Here is a 21,728-nt window from a genome sequence, read left to right as displayed (position 1 = left end):
TTGTTTCTGATTTTCACTTGCCTAATTTCTAAGCACCAAACAACCAATGGTCACAGCTTAAGGCAAAGCATGGGTCAGTTTTGATTTAGCAGAAGCAATTTTTCACTCCAAGCAGTAAAGATCTGCTAGGAATAGGCTACCACACTAATTCTTATAAAATTATCGACTCAGGGATCCCTGGGTGGCACAGCGGTTTAGCGCCTGCCTTTGGCCCAGGGCATGATCCTGGAGACCGGGGATCGAGTCCCACGTCAGGCTCCCGGAGCATGGAGCCTGCTTCTCCCTCTGCCTGTGTCTCTGCCTCTCTCTCTCTCTCTGTGACTATCATAAAAAAAAAAAAAAAAATTGACTCAGAGACTATCAGCAGGAGAAGGCTACATAAATAATCAGATGTTTTCCTTAAATACATAAGGGACCCAGGAGACTGACGGTCCAAAGAGGGGAAGGAAATCGTTATTTTTTAAAAAGTCCATGAAATGAATAAATATGATCTAAAGGAAGCACAAAAATCATTTGAAATGGACCGTGTAAAAGTTGCCAACACATTCAGCATTTGAAGAAATACAGTAGGTATTCTTAACCATGTCAGTATCTGGCAATCTCTGGAGAAATTTTTGGTTGTTTTTGGTTGTCATGACAGGGTGAGAGGGATTATTAGCACCTAGTGGGTATCTGGGGACACTGCTACACATCCACAACAAGCAGGACAGACCCCACAACTAAAAATGATCTGCCCCTAGACATTGAGAGGGGCAGGATGAGGAGCGCCTAGGTGGTGCAGTCAGTTGAGTGAGCAACTCTTGGTTTTGGCTCAGGTTGTGATCTTGGGGTCATGAGATTGAGCCTCGTGTTGGGCACTGTGCTCAGGACTGAGACTGCTTGAGTTTCTCTCTCTTCCTCTCCCACCCCGGCTCTCTTTCTCTCTCTCTAAAATAAATAAATAAATAATTATTTAAAAAGAGGGGGCATGGTGAGAAACCCTGAATTAATAATGTTCACCACCCAAGTGCGGGTCTCATGTGCTTGGTCACACATCAAAACACTGGGGTTACACTTTCAACAGAGGCTGTGTCCTGGGTTCAACAAGAAACCATCAGGCCCAGCTCCCAGCAGAGGGCCATGGATTGCATATTGAAAATGCAGCATGACAGCGAAAATACAAATGGCTATTGGTAACTGGTGTAATGTGGGGGTGCAGCAGGAGCAGGAAATCCTGCAGAAAAAGATACAAATCCCAGGCAGTAACTAGGGAAGGCAAAGGGGTAGTGCAGGCAAGATGAAACCAGGGGAATGCCTGAGATGAGGCCCCTTGTAAGGGTAGGAAGGCACGGCCCCCCACAGGTCCAGGTTACACCCATGCTGAGAGATAGGCACTGAGGTAGGTGTCCACCAAGTTTGTTGCTGGGTTTCCCCAAACTGAAGTGTGCTGACTGGCATGCTCACGGACCCAGAAGGAAGAAGACAAGGAAGAGCTAAAGCCAGAAAAAAAAAGAAAAGAAAAGAAAAGAAAAGAAAAGAAAAGAAAAGAAAAGAAAAGAAAAGAAAAGAAAAGAAAAAAGAAAAGAAAAGAAAAGAAAAGAAAAAGATAAAGACAAGAAGAAGGAGAGGAAAAACAAGAAGGAGGAGGCATAGCCACAGACCCTGGAAGGCACCTATGATGCCGGGCAAAGGGGATGATGAGGGTATTGGAACCATGGAAACAAAGGTCAATGCTTTCTGCTGGTAGAAGGAAACAGTCTTTGCCCCCAGCGCCCTGCGTAGTCCTGCCTCTCCACATCACGGTCAGGCCATCTTATCTGAGGAACTCCCTGTGCTCTGGTGAGCAGGGGGCAATGCATCTGGTGTAGCAAGACATGAAAGCATTCCAGGCAGGAAAAGCAAACCATATAAAAAGCACCTTTTCAGACAGAGTTTTACACATAATTTCTCCAAACTCAGTAATAATTCATTAGTTACTTATCATTTATTTTGTGGGGCATTTTAAAAGACAATTTTCCTGGGTTTTGTAACCTGGGTTATCTTTACATCTTCTTGTGTCTCTGATGATTTATCTCAGAAGCATTTTCTGAGGTTAAAGATCTCCCAGTAAATTGCCTTCATCAATTTCTGCCTTTTTTTTCTTTCTTTGTCTCCACGTGTTTTCCCTGGCTAAGACTGCATTTTATTTCTTCCCCTTTCCTTCTTCCCAGGTTCTTTACTCGGTTTTGGAAAACCCAATAACTAAGTGTGCTGACATCTGCCTCCATGTCTGACTCTCAAAATTGTTCAGTTAAAAGAAAAACGGGCAATTAAATTGGATGAAATAAAGCATTTAATGTCTTTCACAAACAACAGAGGATCACTCGCTTCATAGGCTAGATTTCCCCCAAGCTCTTGGCTCTGGGATCACATGTACATGGGGAGCCTTACTTGCTACTCTCTGGGTATCTGCTTTCTTGTGTGACCCAAGTTGTGATTCATATTGGAAAGGCCCGTGCTCCAATACAGTAGGACCATCCCTCTCAAGATAAGACCTGATGAGCCTATGTACCAGCTGCAAAGGAATTCCTCAAGATGATCCAGTATCACTTTCTCAGAACCAGATTTCCTGGATGGAGGAATTCTGCTTCTATGGAGCCAGCTATACATGTGGAAGCAGGTCTACCCTATTCACAGTTGCTCAAGAAATGCATTTCCAACCTTAGCTATAAACTACTCTTTCTTTAGGAACTTGGGGATGCTGATTTTCAAACAGGAAGGGAGGGGGTAGAGGAGAGAGAGAGAGAAAGAAAGAGAGAGGGAGTTTATTTTATAGATATTTTAAGATTGATTATAAAGAAAGCTCATCATTTTAGATATAATTATACGATTTTTTAAATTGAAATTCAATTTGCCAACATATAGTTGTTTAGTTCATTAGTTTCAGATGTAGTGTTCAGGAACTCATCAGTTGTGTATAACACCCAGTGCTCATCCCATCATGTGCCCTCCTTAGTGCCTGACACCCAGTTACCCCATCCCCCCACCCACTTTCCCTCCAGCGACCCTTTGTTTCCCAGAGTTAAGAGTCCCTCATGGTTTGTCTCCCTCTCTAATTTTTCCCATTCAGTTTCCCTCCTTCCCTCATGGTCCCTTTCACTATTTTGTATATTCCACATATGAGTGAAACCATATGATAATTGTTTTTCTTTGAGTGACTTATTTCATTCAGCATAATACCCTCCAGTTCCATCCACGTTGATATAAATGATAGGTGTGCATCCTTTCTGATGGCTGAGTAATATCCCATTGTATATATAGACCACATCTTCTTTATCCATCATCTGTCAAAGGACATCGTGGCTCCTTCCACAGTTTGGCTATTGTGGACATCGCTGCTATGAACATTGGGGTGCAGGTATCTCGTCATTTCACTACACATCTATCTATTTATCATATTGTCACTTTATAGAATCATCCCTAAGATACGATTGGGGGAAATTAAAATGTTATTTTTAAAAATCAGGCCTATATTTCCAAATGATATCATGACCAACTGAATCTCTCTCTAACTTAGCCTAATGATTAATAGTGCAAATCAGATCTGATTTGCATTTTGAATCTTTTTTGCAAACTGAGGTTAATCTTGATTTAATGTTAAAACCTTGAGAACCTACTGTACATTTATTTTAAATCCTACTTTGTTTATCTTTTTCAATTACAAGGCACCATCATCAGGAACGTATAGTCCTGCCAAACAGCAGTGACTACACATACCTGCATGCTCCTTACCTTGGATTTACCCTTACTGTAACAGGCCTTCTTGGTGGCTTCGTCACACTCCCACTCCACAGCCTGTAGGAAACACCAAAATGACAGTGACTTAATATGGTTTTGATTGAATAAGAGGGGGAAAAAAATAAGGCATCGGTACTTAGAGTAGGAAATGTGGGCATAATATGGCAACAAAGTTTTCATACTAACAGAATTTACACAAAATTTATGAAATTCACTCATAGGGGCTTATATTTAGCTTTGAAATCAAAGCATTTTCAAGGACTTGTCCCCTAAGCATCTGTACTAAGCACAGTGTGATATTGAGATCACTGTAAGAAAGGTACATGCAAGGAGTTGGTGGCTACTGTGCTAATTACTGAAAGTATCACTTCAGTGAAATCACAGGATAGATCCATGGGATCTATCCAGCATGCTGGAAAGAAAAGCCATGGAACAAAATGATATAAATACTCATTTAGACATTTGTATTTTCTGTTAATAGAATGTCATTTATCAATATTCAAAGATAATGGAGCAAGGATGATTTTGTACATTCTTACTCCCAAGATCCATATATAAATGATGAACAGTCAATCAGAGAAATAACTCCTGCAAAGAGCACATCTACTACTTCATCCAATACCAAGAATTCTCACACTGTTAGGAGCTCTGACTAAATAGAGCCACAACTCTCGAGCATGTTTTCCCAAACTTTCCAAATCTAACTCATAATGATCAAGTTGATGAGTACTGTTTCACATATGCAGCTGCCTCACATATGGAATCTGTGATTAGCTGAGATAGTATACAGCCCTTACTTCATAGGAAGAAATGATGATGACTGCAAATATTAACGATCTATATGCTGAGATTGTGAATTACTTCTTTGAGCAAATTTAAGAAACTGAGTTATCTTTTGTATTATTGCATGAAATGTGGATTTATGTTTTAGCTTATTATTAGAGCTAGATTTCCACAGAATTTAGGATTTCTGGAGGACCAGTTAAATCATTATGAGTGATTTTTTTCAAAAAAAAAAATTTTTTTTGAGAGAGAGAAAGCCTGAGCAGGGGAAGGGGGTGGGCAGGGAGACAATCATAAGTAGGCTCCAAGCTCAGCGTGGAGCCTGATGTGAGGCTCAATCTCACAACCCTGAGATCATTACTTGAGCCAAAATCAAAAGTTGGATGCTTAACCAACTAGGCACCCCATTATCAGAAAAAGTAAGTAGGGGGCAATTTTTTTGTGAATTTGAACTAGTGTTAAATAATAAACTAAACTAAATTAAAAATAAGCTACTGTCAAATAATATGAAGGAGAAAAATGGCTTCACTCTTACTTCTAGGAAGATATTATTCTCTTAGGTTTAGAGAATTACAAAGTAATGGTGCATCATAATCTAGTATTGACTGTCCTCCAAAGAATGTTACATAATAGAGATTAAAACACAAAGCACTGTATCTTGTATAACTTATCTTCCTTGGCAAACATGAGTCCATAAGTAAAGTATTCTAAAGAGAACCACTTCCTTCCGTGTCTTTCAAAGAGAAACAATATTATAACTGCTTTCCCGGGGGGTAGACTTAGAGATTTTTATCAGTGTCAACATTTGATAAGAGAATTTGTTAATTTTCTGTGATGTCTTCCTGTTCATAATGTTTAATGGCAGCAATAAAATCACAGCTAGTCAACATCTGATCCAAACAAATGACTTGAATTCTGTGCAAGGATGACAAATACTTTCATGAAAAGGGATGACACCTCCTGAGCAGACATAAGGGCTTCACATGTAGTGGCAGATCTATGTGTCCCCCAGGGGGTTAAAATAAGTGCATTACTATTGTTCCAAATGGACCTTTCCTTTCTTAGGTCTCTTTATAAAACTCACTTTGCTATTTGTATTTAAACAAAGATATCCATATTTTGCCTTACTGAAACTAAGAACAGAATTGATACACTATGATATGGTCTTTTACAAAGTTGACCCATTTGCAACTCTGACTTACCATCACCAGGAGGATGTGGTTATATAATTGCAAGGATGACCACAAAGTAAAAAAGATTTAAATAAAGAGGTATTTGTAGGGGCTCTTGTTAGCCCAGTGATTTTACTGAAAGTTAAATAGTAATTCCCTTTTCAGTCAATTTAAGATCTATGAGGAGCATGGTTAGACCCAAGGCAGCAAGAATATTTATCAATGCCATCAAAATTGTTCATTAAAGCGTTCTGTCGAAATGGCAAACAAACAGTCTTCCCAGTCTGCCTGATACCCAAGTAGCCTGTGCGTTTTCAGATAAACAGAGGCCAAGGATTGGATGGGGAAAGTAATAGAAAAAAGAATATAAGTTTTCAAAAATATTGCATTACTTTATCCAGTTTAGCAAGAAAGAGCACCTGCACACACAAGTTTATTAGACCAACAGAAAATAGGACAAATCTTACAGATATTTCTGAAGAGTTATTAAAAGAAGCAAAGTTACTTCTGAGGCATTTTTATTACAGTATAACCGGCTTTCCAATAATATTCAAATCCAGAATTAATTGAAGACCAAGACTGTACGCCTTTTCTGTTGATTCAATTCCTGCCTGAAGAGAGGACAGGATAGACATGATTTATACTAGAAATGGACTGAACTACCTATTGCAGGGCTGGACAAATATTACTGGATCACAGATTCTGATCACAAAATGTATCACAGAATGCAGTGGGGAAAACACGTCTTTCCCAGATTGGGCTAAAATCAGATGTTCCTGCTAATCCTATAGAGTCTTTCTATTCTCTCAGTACACTGGACTTTACCCATTTGACCACATCACAACTATAGGAGGAAATAAAAAATAATAATATCACTTTCATTAGAAAGAAATACGAGTATCAGCAAAATCTTCCTGTACCAGAGTTTATTTCTCAGTTACTCCCTCTGTTTGGAATTTTATTATGTTTTAACCTGGTCATAACTTTCTTTATTTCACAAGATTTGTTCTAATCAATTAAATTTCTTTTAATCAAGTCTCCTTGCTGTATTCTCACAGGAGATTCATTGTTCTTCTTTCATGCATCATAATTTTGGAACAAATCCCACTACTGATTTGTGAAGCTGTCTTTCCAGCTGACTACCTTTTAAGACACTTTTCTATCTACACAAACCTATCTTTATGACAGTCAAAACAAATGCGAAGGCGTTAACATTCTACATCTCAGATCTCAGTACAGCACTCATGATCTTATTTCCTGAGTCTTTGCGTTCTTTTTTAAATCTAATTTTTATCACTTCTTGTCTTTTTCTATTGCGCAGTAGCCATGTAGAGAAAAAAAATCTCAATTCTCTATTCTGCATTTAATCTTCATTATACTTTTTGGCAGCAGACATGTAGCAGTAATTTTGTGGTTACTTGGCTATCCAAAGACTATCCACAGTAGGCAAAGATGGGGAAGCATCTATATCTTAAGAGACATGAGGAATCCCATTTATGGAACCTTTTTTTGTTTTGTTTTGTCTGTAAATACATACCGGTAACATCTGTGCTCTTCAACTACTTACAGAAGCTTTGCTATACACATATGCTCATTCTCTCTCTCATGTCATACATAGTGAAGTATCTACCTATCAAGTGCAAGACACTACACTACATAATTTTGGTGGAAGAGAAATAGACTCATAGGTGATATCTGCACATGTCGGATAAGTCTATGATAAAATAGAAGTGTCTTCCATCAGTCTGGACAACATCTTTCTAGCTCTGAGAATTTCCAGTGGTCATTTCCATCGTTCCAATAGCCAAGTGCATTTCCGATCCAGGGATACCCTGGAACGTACAACATCATCAGCTTTCCAGAAGTCACAGTGCTATAGATGGAAAAGGAAATAGAGTAGGTTTACAGAAAATCATTTCATATCTGCAGAAACCCTGGGGATGTAAGGAAGCGTGACACAGTACATACCTCACCATCACGCACATACACATGCTCAAGTTGTGATAAACGGAGCTCTGATCTCAGGAGTAAATCAAATGTGGGAAAGAAATAAGGTTGGTTCTTTGTATGTACGTGTTACATACATTTAAATCCACAGTTCTCAGAAGTATATAAACAAAGCTGCATATTATCACATTCCGCAGCGAGAGGAGTTAATTAGACAGGGACCAGCAAAGGCAGATACTTTTCATAAAAATGAAGAGAACAACATTCTAGGCAGATGGGCCACTACTCTTTCAGCAGATGGCTTTGCTAATTAGATACTGGCAAAAGATAACATTAAAAAAACTAGTTTAATTACACAGTGCCAAAAATTAGCAACCACCTGAGGGCTTCTTCTTCTTTTTTTTTTTTTGACATCACATTCATATTCTTCTGTTATGTATTTCTGTGAAACACTGGAGAATGTTAAATCATGGTGGCAACTGTAAACAAATTGCCAGGGAATGTGAGACCATACCCCTGTACAAGACAAGCAAAACACAAATGAGTTGGAACTTGAAATAACTGATTTTTATGTAACGTCAATAAAGTGTTAATCCAGTTATCCTTAAGCATGGACATGTCCGCGAATTACCTTTAGGGGCCACACATGGCAGGATCAAAACACGTGGAATCTGAGATGGAAATGGTGGGTATTGAAAGACAGAGGGGTAAAGAGTTTAGTCAGTTCGGAGGAATTTGTTCTACATTCCTCTGCCTTTACTTTGTAGCGTCTATTGTATATTTGCTTTCAATATCAATTTGCAGTACATTTGCCTTCATGTTCATGGCAAATATAGAAGTCTGCTTCATTGATACTGGTGACTTCCGAATCAGAGAACTACATGGGAACGTTAGTCCTATTACCTAACGACTAGTTTTTGATTCTCATGACACTGACATCATCTACAATTACATAGAAATCCCATAAAAATGTGTTACTACCATTTTTAAAATCCTTATATGAAAGTCTGAGATCTTCCACATCCGAATATCAAATCAGACTTACTTTGATAGCTACTCACTCGAGTTCCCAAATTGTTAAATGTTTGTTGGACCTTTTGTTTTTTGGTGGATCTTTTTAAGATTTTATTTATTTATTTCAGGGAGGGAGAGAGAGAGAGAGAGAGAGAGAGAGAGAGAGAGAGAGAGAGAATGGGGGGGGGAGCAGAAGGAGAGGGAGAAGAAGACTCAGTGCTGAGCACAGACCCCTAAGATCATGACCTGAGCCGAAATCAAGGGTCAGATGTTTAACTAACTGAGCCACCCAGGCACCCTCTTTGGATCTTTTTAAATTGAGCATTGCTTTTTAATCGAGTAGACAGTATATTAGATTCCTAGAGCTGTCATAACAAAGTACCATAGACTGGGTGGCTTTAAACAGTAGAACCTTACTCCCTCACAGTTCCCAAGGCTAGAAGTCTGAAACCAAAGTGCCAGTCAAGTTAATCCTTCAGGAGTCCCTAGGAGAGTCTGCCCCCTGCTCCCCATCCCAGCCTCTCGTGGAGGCCAGCAGCCTTGGTGTTTGAGGGCTTCTGGAAGCATCACTCCAGCCTCTGCCTCCATTTGTCCAAATGTTCTCTTCTTATAAGGGCTCCGGTCTTTGACTAAGGCCCACTCTATGCTAAGAAAACCTCATTTAGCTTATTGCACATGTAAACACTCTACCTCCAGATAAGGTCACCTTCTGAGAATCTGGGGGGACATGAATTTTGAAAGGATACCATTCAACCAGGTATAGACGGTGTATATAAAAGTAACAGTTTGAGATTGACAACTGCTAGTACACAAATGAGGGTCATTGCTTCACCAGAAATCAGCTGCCAAGTCTTAGGCAAAATACTGACAATTTACAAAACTCTTACATCATGCTGACCACAGAGCTGGGTGCTTTCTATACATTTTCTAAGTTTCTTTATAATTTTATGCAGGGGATTAACATTACTCTAGTATTCTGGATGAGGACACTGGCTAACTGAATTACCAAAAAGCCATAAAAATAGTAATTGGGACATTGAGATTTGAACTTGGTAACTTGGACTGAAGCCTGTGCTCTCCAGCTACTGAAATTGTTAAAGAAAGTGATCCTCATTTCTGATTGTCAAACTTTCTTTGTCCCACGGTTTAGAAAGATATATGTCTACATCACAAATTTGTGCACACCTAAATTCAGAGCTGCTGGCATTCAGTAAATATTAATTAATCATAAAAGACTTCGATTCTGGGGTAGTTCGGTAGCTCAGTTAAGCTTCTGCCTTCAGCTCAAGTCATGACCCCAGGGTCCTGGATCTAGCCCCACATCTGGCCCCTGCTCAATGGAGAGTCTGCTTCTCCCTCTCCATCTGACCACCCCCACTTGTACTCCCTCTCTCTCTCTCTCTCACTCACTTGCTCACTATCTCAAATACAATAAAAATTTTTTAAAAAAGACTTTGATTCCTTTGTAATGAGTGTACTCATTTTTAAAGTTTCCGGACTGATGCTAGTATTGATCTTAAGTGGGATGGGACATGATTCACTAATGAAACTCTAGGTTCAACAATTATATGATCAAGATATAATATAAGATGGGGTGCCTGGGTGGCTCAGTGGTGCCTCTGTCTCTCATAAATAAATAAAAATTTAAAAAAAAAAAAAACAATGATGCTATTAACAGAAGTGGTACTGGAAGGTAAGCCTGGTACCAAAAGCTGCTCTGCTTTGGGTTTCTTTCTTGACAATGATGTGAGGCCTTGCAAATATTTAAAAAAAAAAAAAAAAAAAGAATGAATAGCATATTGGCATGGGATGATTTGTAAGATACAGAGCAACTCTAGGGACAAACAACTTGCTATATAATAAAAGTTGTCCTGGAAATGTCTTTGCAAGGATAACATTGTAGCATGGCTTTGACCAAAACATTCCTATGCACAGCACTTGACGACTAGCAATCATATTCTAAAGCCATTGGGAAAAGTGAAGAGAGACAACTGTGGCCCAAATACAAGAATGAGCCATATAATGAAATTTCTTTTGGAAATGTAGTCAAATGGTTCAAAGGGAATTTATCACACAAGCAGTATGAAGGACCAAGGTATTTATTTTGAGACAACATGAAACAGATGTAGAAAAAGATTCCAGCAATCACAGCTTGAACATAAATGAAGATGCAGACACATGATAATTCTTATATAAGTTACATACTACTTATGACTTTTGTGTGTTAGCTTTCTCTTGCTAGAATTGTAAGGTCACCTATGTCACAGTCATTCAGTTTTGGTCTCATTATTGTAAATTCTGGCTGAAACCTAATGAAGACATTCCACATAAACTGTCAGCTTAACAGCCAATATAGATTTATTTATTTAGTTTTAAAGATGTTATTTATTTATTCATGACAGACACAAAGAGAGAGAGAGGAAGAGACACAGGCAGAGGGAGAAGCAGGCTCCATGCAGGGAGCCCGATGTGAGACTCGATCCCGGATCCTGGGATCATGCCCCAGGCTGAAGGCAGACACTAAACCACTGAGCTATCCAGGCATCCCGCCAATATAGATTTAAATAGATGAGTGTTTGTTTTTAGTTTTTCCATCAATATTTTTTCTTTTCTTTTTTTTTCTGAAACTGGCTTCATGAAAACAAACAACACTTCATACCTGATTACTTTTCTCTGCAGTCCTGCGTTAGAATATGTGCACTAGATTCACTGGAGTACACAGAAAGCCCAGATTATAGATGCTTACTGGGGACTTATTTTATATCCACTGAGCCAACCACTCAGAATTTATTTACTATTCACATTATGATGCTGGTTTCCTGAGATGCATCCTACCACTACCAAGATTGACTTTACTTCCAGTTTCAGAACATATCGATCTAGTTGCCAAATCTCAGGATATACTGAAAACCCTTTTTATGAGCCTTATTCAGCATTATTTCCATAAATTTTTGTTTGCAGCTGAGAAAAATGAACATTAAAATTTGTCTTCTGGTGTACATTTGGGCAGTTACATTTCTTTCTTATTTTAAAGAAAATGTGAAACTGGATGATATACTTCTGTTCAAGAAACATTACTTATAATATGATCACAATGTTAAATGAGAACTTAATGAACATTATTGATATATTCATTTCCAGTTAATATTTAATATTCTCATGATTTTATGAATATCTGCTGCAACTTATTAAATCAAATAAGTTAGCATTAAACAATACTTTTTGAGTTTGCCATTTATTTCCTCAAACATTTGTCTCTCTTCTCTAAAGAGTTTATTTACCAGAGGTAAGTCCTAAAAATCTTATCACCACTATTACTAAAATCTTAGATGAGAAAGACCTCTATCCAGCAAAGAACCTCAGAAGTATTTCATGTCTGAGAATGAGAGGTGAGTTTTTTTATTTAAGATTTTATTTATTTATTTATTTATTTATTTATTTATTTATTTATTTATTTATTTATTTATTTGAGGGGGAAGCAGAAGAAGAGAGCGAATCGCAGGCAGACTCCATGCTGAGCACAGAGTCTGACGTGGGGCTCGATCTCATGACCCTGAGATCATAACCTGAGCCAAAATCAAGAGTCAGATCCTCCACCGAATGAGCCCCTCAGGCAGCCAAGAGCAGGTGGATTTTGGGTACACGTGATGTCTAAGATATTTTGTTTGAAAATGGAAATTTTTTGGTATAATTTTACAAGAAATTGTGATGAACATCCCTCATGGTCCCCCTCCCCAATTTGGTCCATTCTCCGTAGCTTTACTGCTATCCCAATCAGCGGGAATTGGCAATTCACTGCCAAACGCTGTAACTTTACCCAACTTCCTATGAGGGAACTGGGTTCTATGGCTCTGGCCGCACCCAGAAACACACATTTGTGCACGTCAGGGTGAGACTGTGGTAGACTGATAACAGCCCCACAAAAGATCGCCACATCCTATGCCCTGGAGCCTGCGGATGGTACCTTGGATGGGGAAAAAAGGACTTGCAGATGTGACTGCATTAAGGATCTGGAGATGGGGAAATTACCCTGGATTATTCGGGCGGCTCCCAAATACAATCTAACATACCCTGAAGAGGAAGGCAGAGAGGGGTCTGCACACACGGAGGAGAAGGCAGAGCGGCCCTGAGGCAGAGACTGGAGTGATGCAGCCACAAGTCAAGGAAGGCCAGCAGTCGCCAGGATCTAGAGGAGGCAGGGAACAGATTCTCCCCTAGAGCCTCCAGAGGGAGCATGGCCTATAAGACACCTTGGTCTTAGCGCCATAAAACTTATCTTGGACTCCTGGCCTCTGGAACTGTGAGAGAATGAAGTTCTGCTGTTTCCAGTCCCCATGTTTGTGCTAATTTGTCACAGCAGTGATAGAAAAATAATAGAGGCATATGTATACATGAACTACACACATGCACACACACCCACACGTACAGATGATCTTCATGTTAACAGGTGGATAAATTCATCTTCATGTTTCTGCCAAATATCTGAGTCAGTCCCTATAAATAGGAAAGATGCATCCCTGATCCCAAAGAGTTGCTGGGGAGTTCATGCTGCAGTTTGGGGAGTACTGAAGGGGAACACAGATATAGATAAGCGTGAATGAAGGGCAGGTCCCAAGAAGGCAATGCTTGGGCTGGATGTGAAGAGACTGACCAGTGAATGAGGAGATTCAGGGGTGGGCATTCATGACAAGCAAGGAAAGCAGCCAGTGCAAAGCCCAGAATGCTAAGAAAGTATATTTGTGTGAGGAACTGAAAGTTGCTAAGGCGGGGAACAGAGAGGGATATGGCTTTACAGGCTGGCATATAGTTAAAGACAGGACTCACGAGCTATGCCCCTGAGTTCAGAGTTTTCATGAGCCAAGAAAAGCCAAGGGTCAGATAGTAAACAAGATGCCAGCACAGTGAGATGAGTAACTGAGAAAGACCTCTGGGGCTGCTTGGGCCTCGGGGGCGGGTGGTGGGTGAACGGGACTCTGGTGTAGAGGTTGTGGCAGGCAACCAGCAGGCAGATGCTGATACAAGCAGGGACAAAAGGATGGGCAACGCCCTCCCTAGTGGGAACAGCACTACCTATGGTCAAAGCAGACGTTGATGTGAGGGGATGCCACACACTCGACCCAGCCTGACAGTGGGTGGACATCAGTTGGCCAAGTCTGTCTAATATATAACAGAAAAGCCTGTCCCACCCACTCCGGTGGCTGGACTGGGCACCATGCATGATTCTGGATTGCCTTCCAGACCCCCAGAAGTAACTCTAGTCTTAGAAAAGTAACACTACCTTTACCATGCTGGCTGAAGAAAAACACAATAGGATAATAAATGGATTTCCCGAATAGCAGAGTAGTTCATCCCCACCCCCCACCCCGCGCACACACACACACATCCATAGGCTATTTGGATCACCATACTTTTGAATTAAATACATGTTTAGTTCATTGGTAATAAATTCTGGTTTTACAAAACTACCTGAAAATAAATCACCCAAACAAATCATATTAATTACATGATTAATCAAATTAATTACATGAGAGGTATGAGAAATTCATACTAGTTCAGTACAGGAACTTCACTTTTAAAGTCATATGATCATGACTGACTTGCTTGGAATTCTGTGTCCCGAGTCAAGCAAATGTGATTAAATAAAAAACAGAAATGCAAAATGAGGGAAAACTCATAACCTTTGACATATAGGACATTTAGCAAAGAAGTTGAAATTAATAAGTGGAAGAAAACAAGAAAAATGGAAAAGAAGAAAATTAAGTTTTTCATATCTTTTAGGATTACACTTCTCTTAGATTTTTTACATGTGTGGAAAATTCAGAAAGAAATATGCTATTAAAAATGTAATATTTATGCAGCTTCCAAACCAGCCACATTCAGAATTAATGTGAGAGTTTCAGGTATATTAGGGTCTCCATTATAATTCTCAATATCAACAGAGGAAATTTAATGCTACTTTGAGTCTGTGATTTTCCAAGTATTGACTGGATGAATTCACAGGTGCCCACCCTTTGGATCCACATAGTGAGTTCAAAGAAACCCAATAGATAAACCTGTACTGTAGAAAGCTCTGGCTCACTCTGGAGTTGACACAATGTTTCAGGCATAAGTGGTAAACAGAGCAGCAAGGTAACAACAGAGACCAGAAAATCAGACAACATGTGACAGTAAAATACCCTAAAAGAGCGCCAGCAAGATATATCAGGGAAAATATCCTGGAGGTCCTGATGGGGATGATGTCTGCTACTTTTCTACCCAACACTACACACATTCACCTCCCAACAGCCATGAAACACAGGCACTGCTATCAGATTCACCCTACACAGCAGGTGGCAGAAGAGGTAACTCGCCAAATGTCACCAAGCTATCAAGTGGATGACGCAGGATTTGAACTCAGGTCATCCAGCTTCAGCATCCATTTGTCTTAAACCATGTGCTCTGACCTCATCTTTCAGGGAGTGCAACGCAAGGACCTCCCAGATTTCTAATTCCTTCCTGTCTCACCAAGGTCCCACCGAAAGACTGAGTTGGCTTGCTTTGAACTTGTCAGAAGAAATAACACGTTGCTTTCTCTTTGTAATAAATGGGAAAAGGGCTTTGGTGGGGAAATGAGAAATAAAAGAGTTTGAACAGACGATGCTTCTTCACTTTGTCATTACGGAGATTTTGACGGTTCCATTGTAGATTTCATATGAACCCATTCGTTTGGACTTTTTGGGCTGGCAACCCCTCCTACCCTGAGTTCTGAAAGGACATAGATAAGACAAAAGTAAATTTAATCGAAAATAGCTTATCATTCTGCAATGCTGTGGAATTATCCAAACCAACATGAAATTATATCAAAAGCAAGACAAAGAGCATGTATGAGCAATAAGTGTGCATACAATCCCATCTTCCAGGACATTACGCTGGGGTAAAGATTATTAAACTACCTACAGAGTAATTCACACTGGGTTATATTCCCAAAGTGAGTCTATGTATTGGATTCGAGAGAATAAAGGAAACACTATCCCACGGAGATACCAGGCAGGTTGAGTTGAAAAGCACCACGGTCAACAGAGCCCAGGGTCCTGGATATGGCATGGACCCACATTATGCAGGCATAGCCAGGAAAACACACTTGAATTTCTAATCTGAGCTTCTAAGGTTCTATGACCCTCCCACTCCGGTGAAAAGTGGGTCGTTACCTCCCCATGTGTAACATGGAGGTCAACCTCCTTCTCTCATAGCACAGAGCAGGGGAACTCTGAGGAGGTAACAGACCATCCAAGAATCACCACAAGGTCCCAGAGAGATAAGGACAAGAGGCACTCCTGGGTTCTTATCCTGGGGGGAGCTAGCCTGCCTTTTCTCCAGATCTCTATTCCCCGACCCCAAACAGTTGCTCCAACCCCACTGCTGTCTTCTTAATGCAGGGGCCAGCCTTTCAGAGTCTCCCTATATGGTCTCAAGAATGGCAAGAGCACCACTAATAAACAGGGAAGCCAAGCATTCTCCCCAGAGCCATTACATAGGCTGCAGAGAAGCACTGTGCTTTCAATTTAATATTTTCTAGGACAATCATGCCCTAAGAGTGCTAATGTCTCTGAGATAAATCATGCTAACAGAGTTATCCTCACTTCCTAAGGCCTACAGGTCTGGTTAGGCTGAATATTAAGAGGAGTAGATTTTTTTTCTTTGTTTTTATAAATAAGATAACTTTTCCCTATACATATCTATATGTGCTCTCAAGGGCAACTGATTTAATGGATTACGATGATGGATAATTAGGCCTCTTAATTATTTTCTTAGGATTATTGTAGCTGTGAAAATCAAGTCATATACACATACATCCAAATAGCAATTATAAAATATTTAATTGCTTTTTAATTTAGAAATGATTTCTGGTTTTGAGAACTATCTCTGTCCCAGTGTGTTCATCATTTTCATTGCATATTCAAAGACCTTATCAGTCTATTTATAACTATTTTGCTTGGGTTACCTTCTATGGTATTTTGACAAATGTCATTCTTAATTACTTAGATTTGTGTTCAGATCAACACATAATCTGGGTGATTCAGCCAACACATAATGTTTAATTACCCAGTTTTAATTTAATCTATTTTTAAAAATGGACGCAGCAAGTCCAAAAGTGATCTAGAAAATCTCTGAATCTTACCTTTTCTAGGCACCAGACTCTGGGCATTTCACAAAGATTTCATCCCTAGGCCTTCTCTGCCAATGTTCGCTTTTTCTTTAAATAATGGTGAATCCCAGGAAAAAGAAACTCTTGGCTTAGTGAGTAGCTTCTATATTCCCTCTACATCAGTGATAAACAACAATGGTACAACAGCATAATAATTCTAAGCTGACAACGCAGTTTCTCCTCCAATGTGTAAAAACACGAAGGACAGTCATTGAGGATTGTCTGAGTTTAATATTAGGTAAACTCACAATATATGAAATACAGAGAGAATTCTATGTTATCTTATGTAGTCATTTTTTAAGACTTCTTTATTTATCTAAGAGAGAGAGACAGAGACAGAGACAGGCAGAGACAGAGAGAAAGAAAGCGCATATGAATGGCAGGGAGGGGTAGAGGGAATTTTCAGGCAGACTCCCCAACATGACATGACCTGAGACAAAATCAAGTTATCCGCTTAACTGACTAAGCCATCCTCGTGCCCCTGTAATCACGTTAATTGGTTCTATGCCAAGGAAACACCCCAAAACAGACCATGTTAATTATCCAGTATATTTCTATGTAATCCATCTTAACTTGTAAATATATTCAGCTAATATTTACTGAGCACCTATTATGTGAAAGAATGTGGGTTACAACACGATTCTTCCTAAAGCCTCCTGCACTTTAGAAATTCTGAGCATAAGGACACCTCGGTGGCTCAGTGGTTGGGTGTCTGCCGTTGGCTCAGGTCATGATCCCGGGTTCCTGGGATCCAGTCCTGCATCCGGCTCCCTGCGTGGAGCCTGCTGCTCCCTTTGCCGTGTCTCTGCCTCTGTGTCTCTCATGAATAATAAATTTAAAAAATTTTTAGAAACAGCAGAAGGCACAGGTGTAGGTACCAGCATTGCTAACTAGAACAGGATCTACTGAAGGCTGCACGTGCTCTGGACAGAAGGTCTTGAGTTGGTTCTCTGAGGTCCATTTGAGATACTCCATTCAAATGGTCCTGGTGGTGTGAAAAAGCATCTACCTTCCAGGAAAGAAGCTGGTTGGAGGTAAACACAAAACACGGTTTCTTCTGCCCCTTGTACTCATCTTGGCTCAGAAACAAAGGGCATGTTGTGATGAAAGTGTGGCTCACATGTTTCATTTTGGCTATTGTCTTTCTCTTTTTTGGGAAGGGGGTGGAACAGGAAGTCACAACAGCTCAATCAACAGCCTGTGTTCCCCAGAGCTGGTCCACATGCAGGGGCTGAGCCCAGGTGCTGGCTGTGTTACAGGTGTGATGAAGGGAACCCCAAGACCTTTATGTGAAATGCCCTTGTTCGAGGGATGATTCGCTCTAACACACTGACACCTGGCTTGAGGACTGTGACACTGAAGTCAAGAAAATTCCATAGTTTCTTCTGGACAACAGAGTACAAGGGCCATCATACCACTAGTCTGTCCAGGCAATTTGGTTTTGTTTGTTTGTTTGTTTGCTTTGATTTTTTTTTTATTGGAGTTCAATTTGCCAACATATAGTATAACACCCAGTGCTCATCCCATCAAGTGCCCCCCTCAGTGTCCGTCACCCAGTCACCCCTACCCCCCGCCCACCTCCCTTTCCACCACCCCTTATTCTTTTCCCAGAGTTAGGAGTCTCTCATGTTCTGTCTCCCTTTCTGATATTTCCCACTCATTTTTCTCCTTTCCCCTTTATTCCTTTTCACTATGTTTTATATTCCCCAAATGACTGAGAACATATAATGTTTGTCCTCTGATTGACTTACTTCACTCAGCATAATACCCTCCAGGTCCATCCACGTTGAAGCAAATGGTGGGTATTTGTCGTTTTTAATGGCTGAGGAATATTCCATTGTATACATAGACCACGTCTTCTTTATCCATTCATCTTTCGATGGACACCGAGGCTCCTTCCACAGTTTGGCTGTTGTGGACATTGCTGCTATCAACATCGAGCTGCAGGTGTCCCGGCATTTCATTGCACCTGTATCTTTGGGGTAAATCCCCAACAGTGCAATTGCTGGGTCGTAGGGCAGGTCTATTTTTAACTCTTTGAGGAACCTCCACACAGTTTTCCAGAGTGGCTGCACCAGTTCACATTCCCACCCACAGTGCAGGAGGGTTCCCCTTTCTCCATATCCTCTCCAACATTTGTGGTTTCCTGCCTTGTTAATTTTCCCCATTCTCACTGGTGTGAGGTGGTATTTCATTGTGGTTTTGATTTGTATTTCCCTGATGGCAAGCGATGCGGAGCATTTCCTCATGTGCTTGTTGGCCATGTCTATGTCTTCCTCTGTGAGATTTCTCTTCATGTCTTTTGCCCATTTCATGATTGGATTGTTTGTTTCTTTGGTGTTGAGTTTAATAAGTTCTTTATAGATCTTGGAAACTAGCCCTTTATCTGATACGTCATTTGCAAATATCTTCTCCCATTCTGTAGGTTGTCTTTTAGTTTTGTTGACTGTTACTTCATCCAGGCAATTTGTTATGGACTTTTCAAAAGCATTAGAGAGTTGACTTCTCCTTCATTCTAGAATCACTTTCTTCTCCTGGTCTGCAGCCCACAATGCCTGGGTTTTCTTCTTTATTCGCTAGCTGCTCCTTATGAGTCTCCTTCCCAGTCCCACCACTCTGCTAGGTCTTCCCCAGATGGTGGTATGCCTCTGGCATCTGCCTGAGACTCCCACGGTTCTTCTAGACTCTTGCTCCTCAGGGAGTGTCACCTGGTCCCGTGAGGGTAAATACCATCCATACACTGTGCCTCTACTCCTGTCTGTTGCCAGGAACTATTCATCCTTCTCTCCCCTGAGTACATCCCTAGGGACAGCCAAAATGCATCTCATGGTACCCAAATCACCACACATGATTCCTCTCAGTGTGTTCCAGCTTGCTTTTCCCCATGTTCTGTTCATATCACCATCCACTCAGGAAAAACACAGGCAAGATCATTTTTCATATCTTCACTGGTTTGCCATTGTACTTTAAACCTGGAGTCCTCAGCCTTGCTCACACATATCATGAGCTCTTGCTCCCATTTCTTGGACCATGGGTAGTATCATTCCTCTGCCCCTCAACACTATGATCCAGCAACACTAAACTTCTTTATGTTCCTTTAGCCTTCCAAGATAAATCCTTCTTCTGGACCTTTGGATTTCCTGGTCTCCCTCTCCATAAAGTTTTTTCCTCTCACCTCTGCCCTGATGCCCCATTGTTCACATGTTAGCTCAAACATCACTCCCTAAAAGTTGGCTTGTGCTGCCCACCTTCCATACAGGAGCCATGACGACCCTGTCTACTGGATAACTGCATTCACGTTCTTGACAGCACACCGATCATTTTCCAACCCTTTCCTTAACTATTAATTGATTGAATGTTTGTCTCCACTATAACCAAATTTCTAAGAGAAAAAAGTCCTTTTCTTTGATCACCATTTTACTTCCCCCACTTAGAAGTCTGATGGTCACACAGAGCATCCTAGTTAAATATGTGTTGAAAGAACTAATGAATCCACGAGTTCGGAAAGGCACACTGACTTTACCTTCAGAAACTTTCTAAGCAGAGGGCAACAATTTCAAGGCTAAACTTCCTTACTGGTTTTAAAACCGGCCATGGGTTCAAGATGAGTGAAGTTCAAGCAAATCACTGTGCATTTCTTTTTCTTTTTTATTTTTTTAATTATTTAATTATTTATTCATGAGAGACACAGAGAGAGAGGCAAAGACATAGGCAGAGGGGCAAGCAGGCTCCTCACAGGGAGCCTGATGTGGGACTTGATCCCCAGACTGGGATCACGCTCTGAGCCAAAGGCAGATGCTCAAACGTTGAGCGACCCAGGGGTCCCCACTGTGCATTTCTAAAATGCAATCTGCACATCCTTATAATGGGAACAATAATGCCTGTGCTTCCTGTTGCATAAGATTGTTGTGAGATACAAAGAGATGTGGAAGCTCTCTGTAATTCTAGGGCAAAGTCAGTCAGTAGGAGTAGTTGGGCCTGGAGTCTTTGATCTTCATCAGGAACTGGAAAGCTCATTCTTATCATTGATGGATGTGTTGACCCATTAAATGGATGAGGCATAAGCAGGGTAGTGGGAGTCAACACTTGGCCCTGAAGAGTTCTGCATCCAACAGAAATCCAGAGAATGACTCCTCCACCAGGTAAGAAACCCAGAGAAAACTCCTTCATCACCATCGCACTCATTGACTCTGCACAGCAGCCTGTACTGAAGGTCTTCAGACTGACTGCCCCAGGGATGAAAATCAAGTCACTTTTTGCTTCCATAGTATCCACGGCACATGTACTATCACATTGGAGAAACAGCCACAAAACAATTCTAAGGGGGAAAAGTAAAGCTCATAATACCTGGCAAACAAACTATGTATTTCATATTTTACATACATATATATGTATACCTAATTTCATACACACACACACACACATATAATCTTTTTTTCAACACCAAGTTAACTGAAAGTCAGTCAAATGAAATAACAGCTTCTGTATTATACCTGAAAATGGCCATCAACAGGGCCAGCTCCATCATAAAACGTGTGGTTTATATTATGGACAGAGACTGGATGGCTCTAAAAAATTAATTATCATTTCTCTTTGCAGCAGAGGAGGCCAGTGAACACTGTTTAGAATAAATGAAGCCCCCTAGCCTCTTCCTTCCACCACTTTACTTGTCAGGCATCCCTAGTGATTCAGAAACCAGGCACAAGAATGGTCAGCCTTGTGTCCTCGTGCTGGGCATGACTTCCAGACATTTCCCAGAGGCAACATCAAGGAGCATGAATGGGATGTGTCAACAAGGTTCATGAATAGTTACATCCAAGAGCAAGCAGAGAGGGTTGCCCCCTGACAGCTCTGCACCCAGCCGCCAAGGT

General features: G+C 40.6%; 1 protein-coding gene across 12 annotated transcripts in view; it reads right to left on the bottom strand.

Annotated features, from left to right (window-relative positions):
- Window positions 1–21,728, bottom strand: part of SEMA5A (semaphorin 5A) — a 470,523-nt gene that overhangs the window by 171,450 nt on the left and 277,345 nt on the right. For all 12 annotated transcript variants that reach the window (XM_025451472.3, XM_025451477.3, XM_025451481.3 and 9 more), the window contains one exon: window positions 3,751–3,813. In XM_025451472.3, the coding sequence (XP_025307257.1) occupies window positions 3,751–3,813 (63 nt within the window). The remainder of the gene's footprint in view (window positions 1–3,750; window positions 3,814–21,728) is intronic.

Source organism: Canis lupus, chromosome 34 (assembly GCF_003254725.2).
Source record: "Canis lupus dingo isolate Sandy chromosome 34, ASM325472v2, whole genome shotgun sequence".
Lineage (NCBI taxonomy): Eukaryota > Metazoa > Chordata > Mammalia > Carnivora > Canidae > Canis > Canis lupus.
This window is presented reverse-complemented; position numbering and strand designations above follow the sequence as displayed.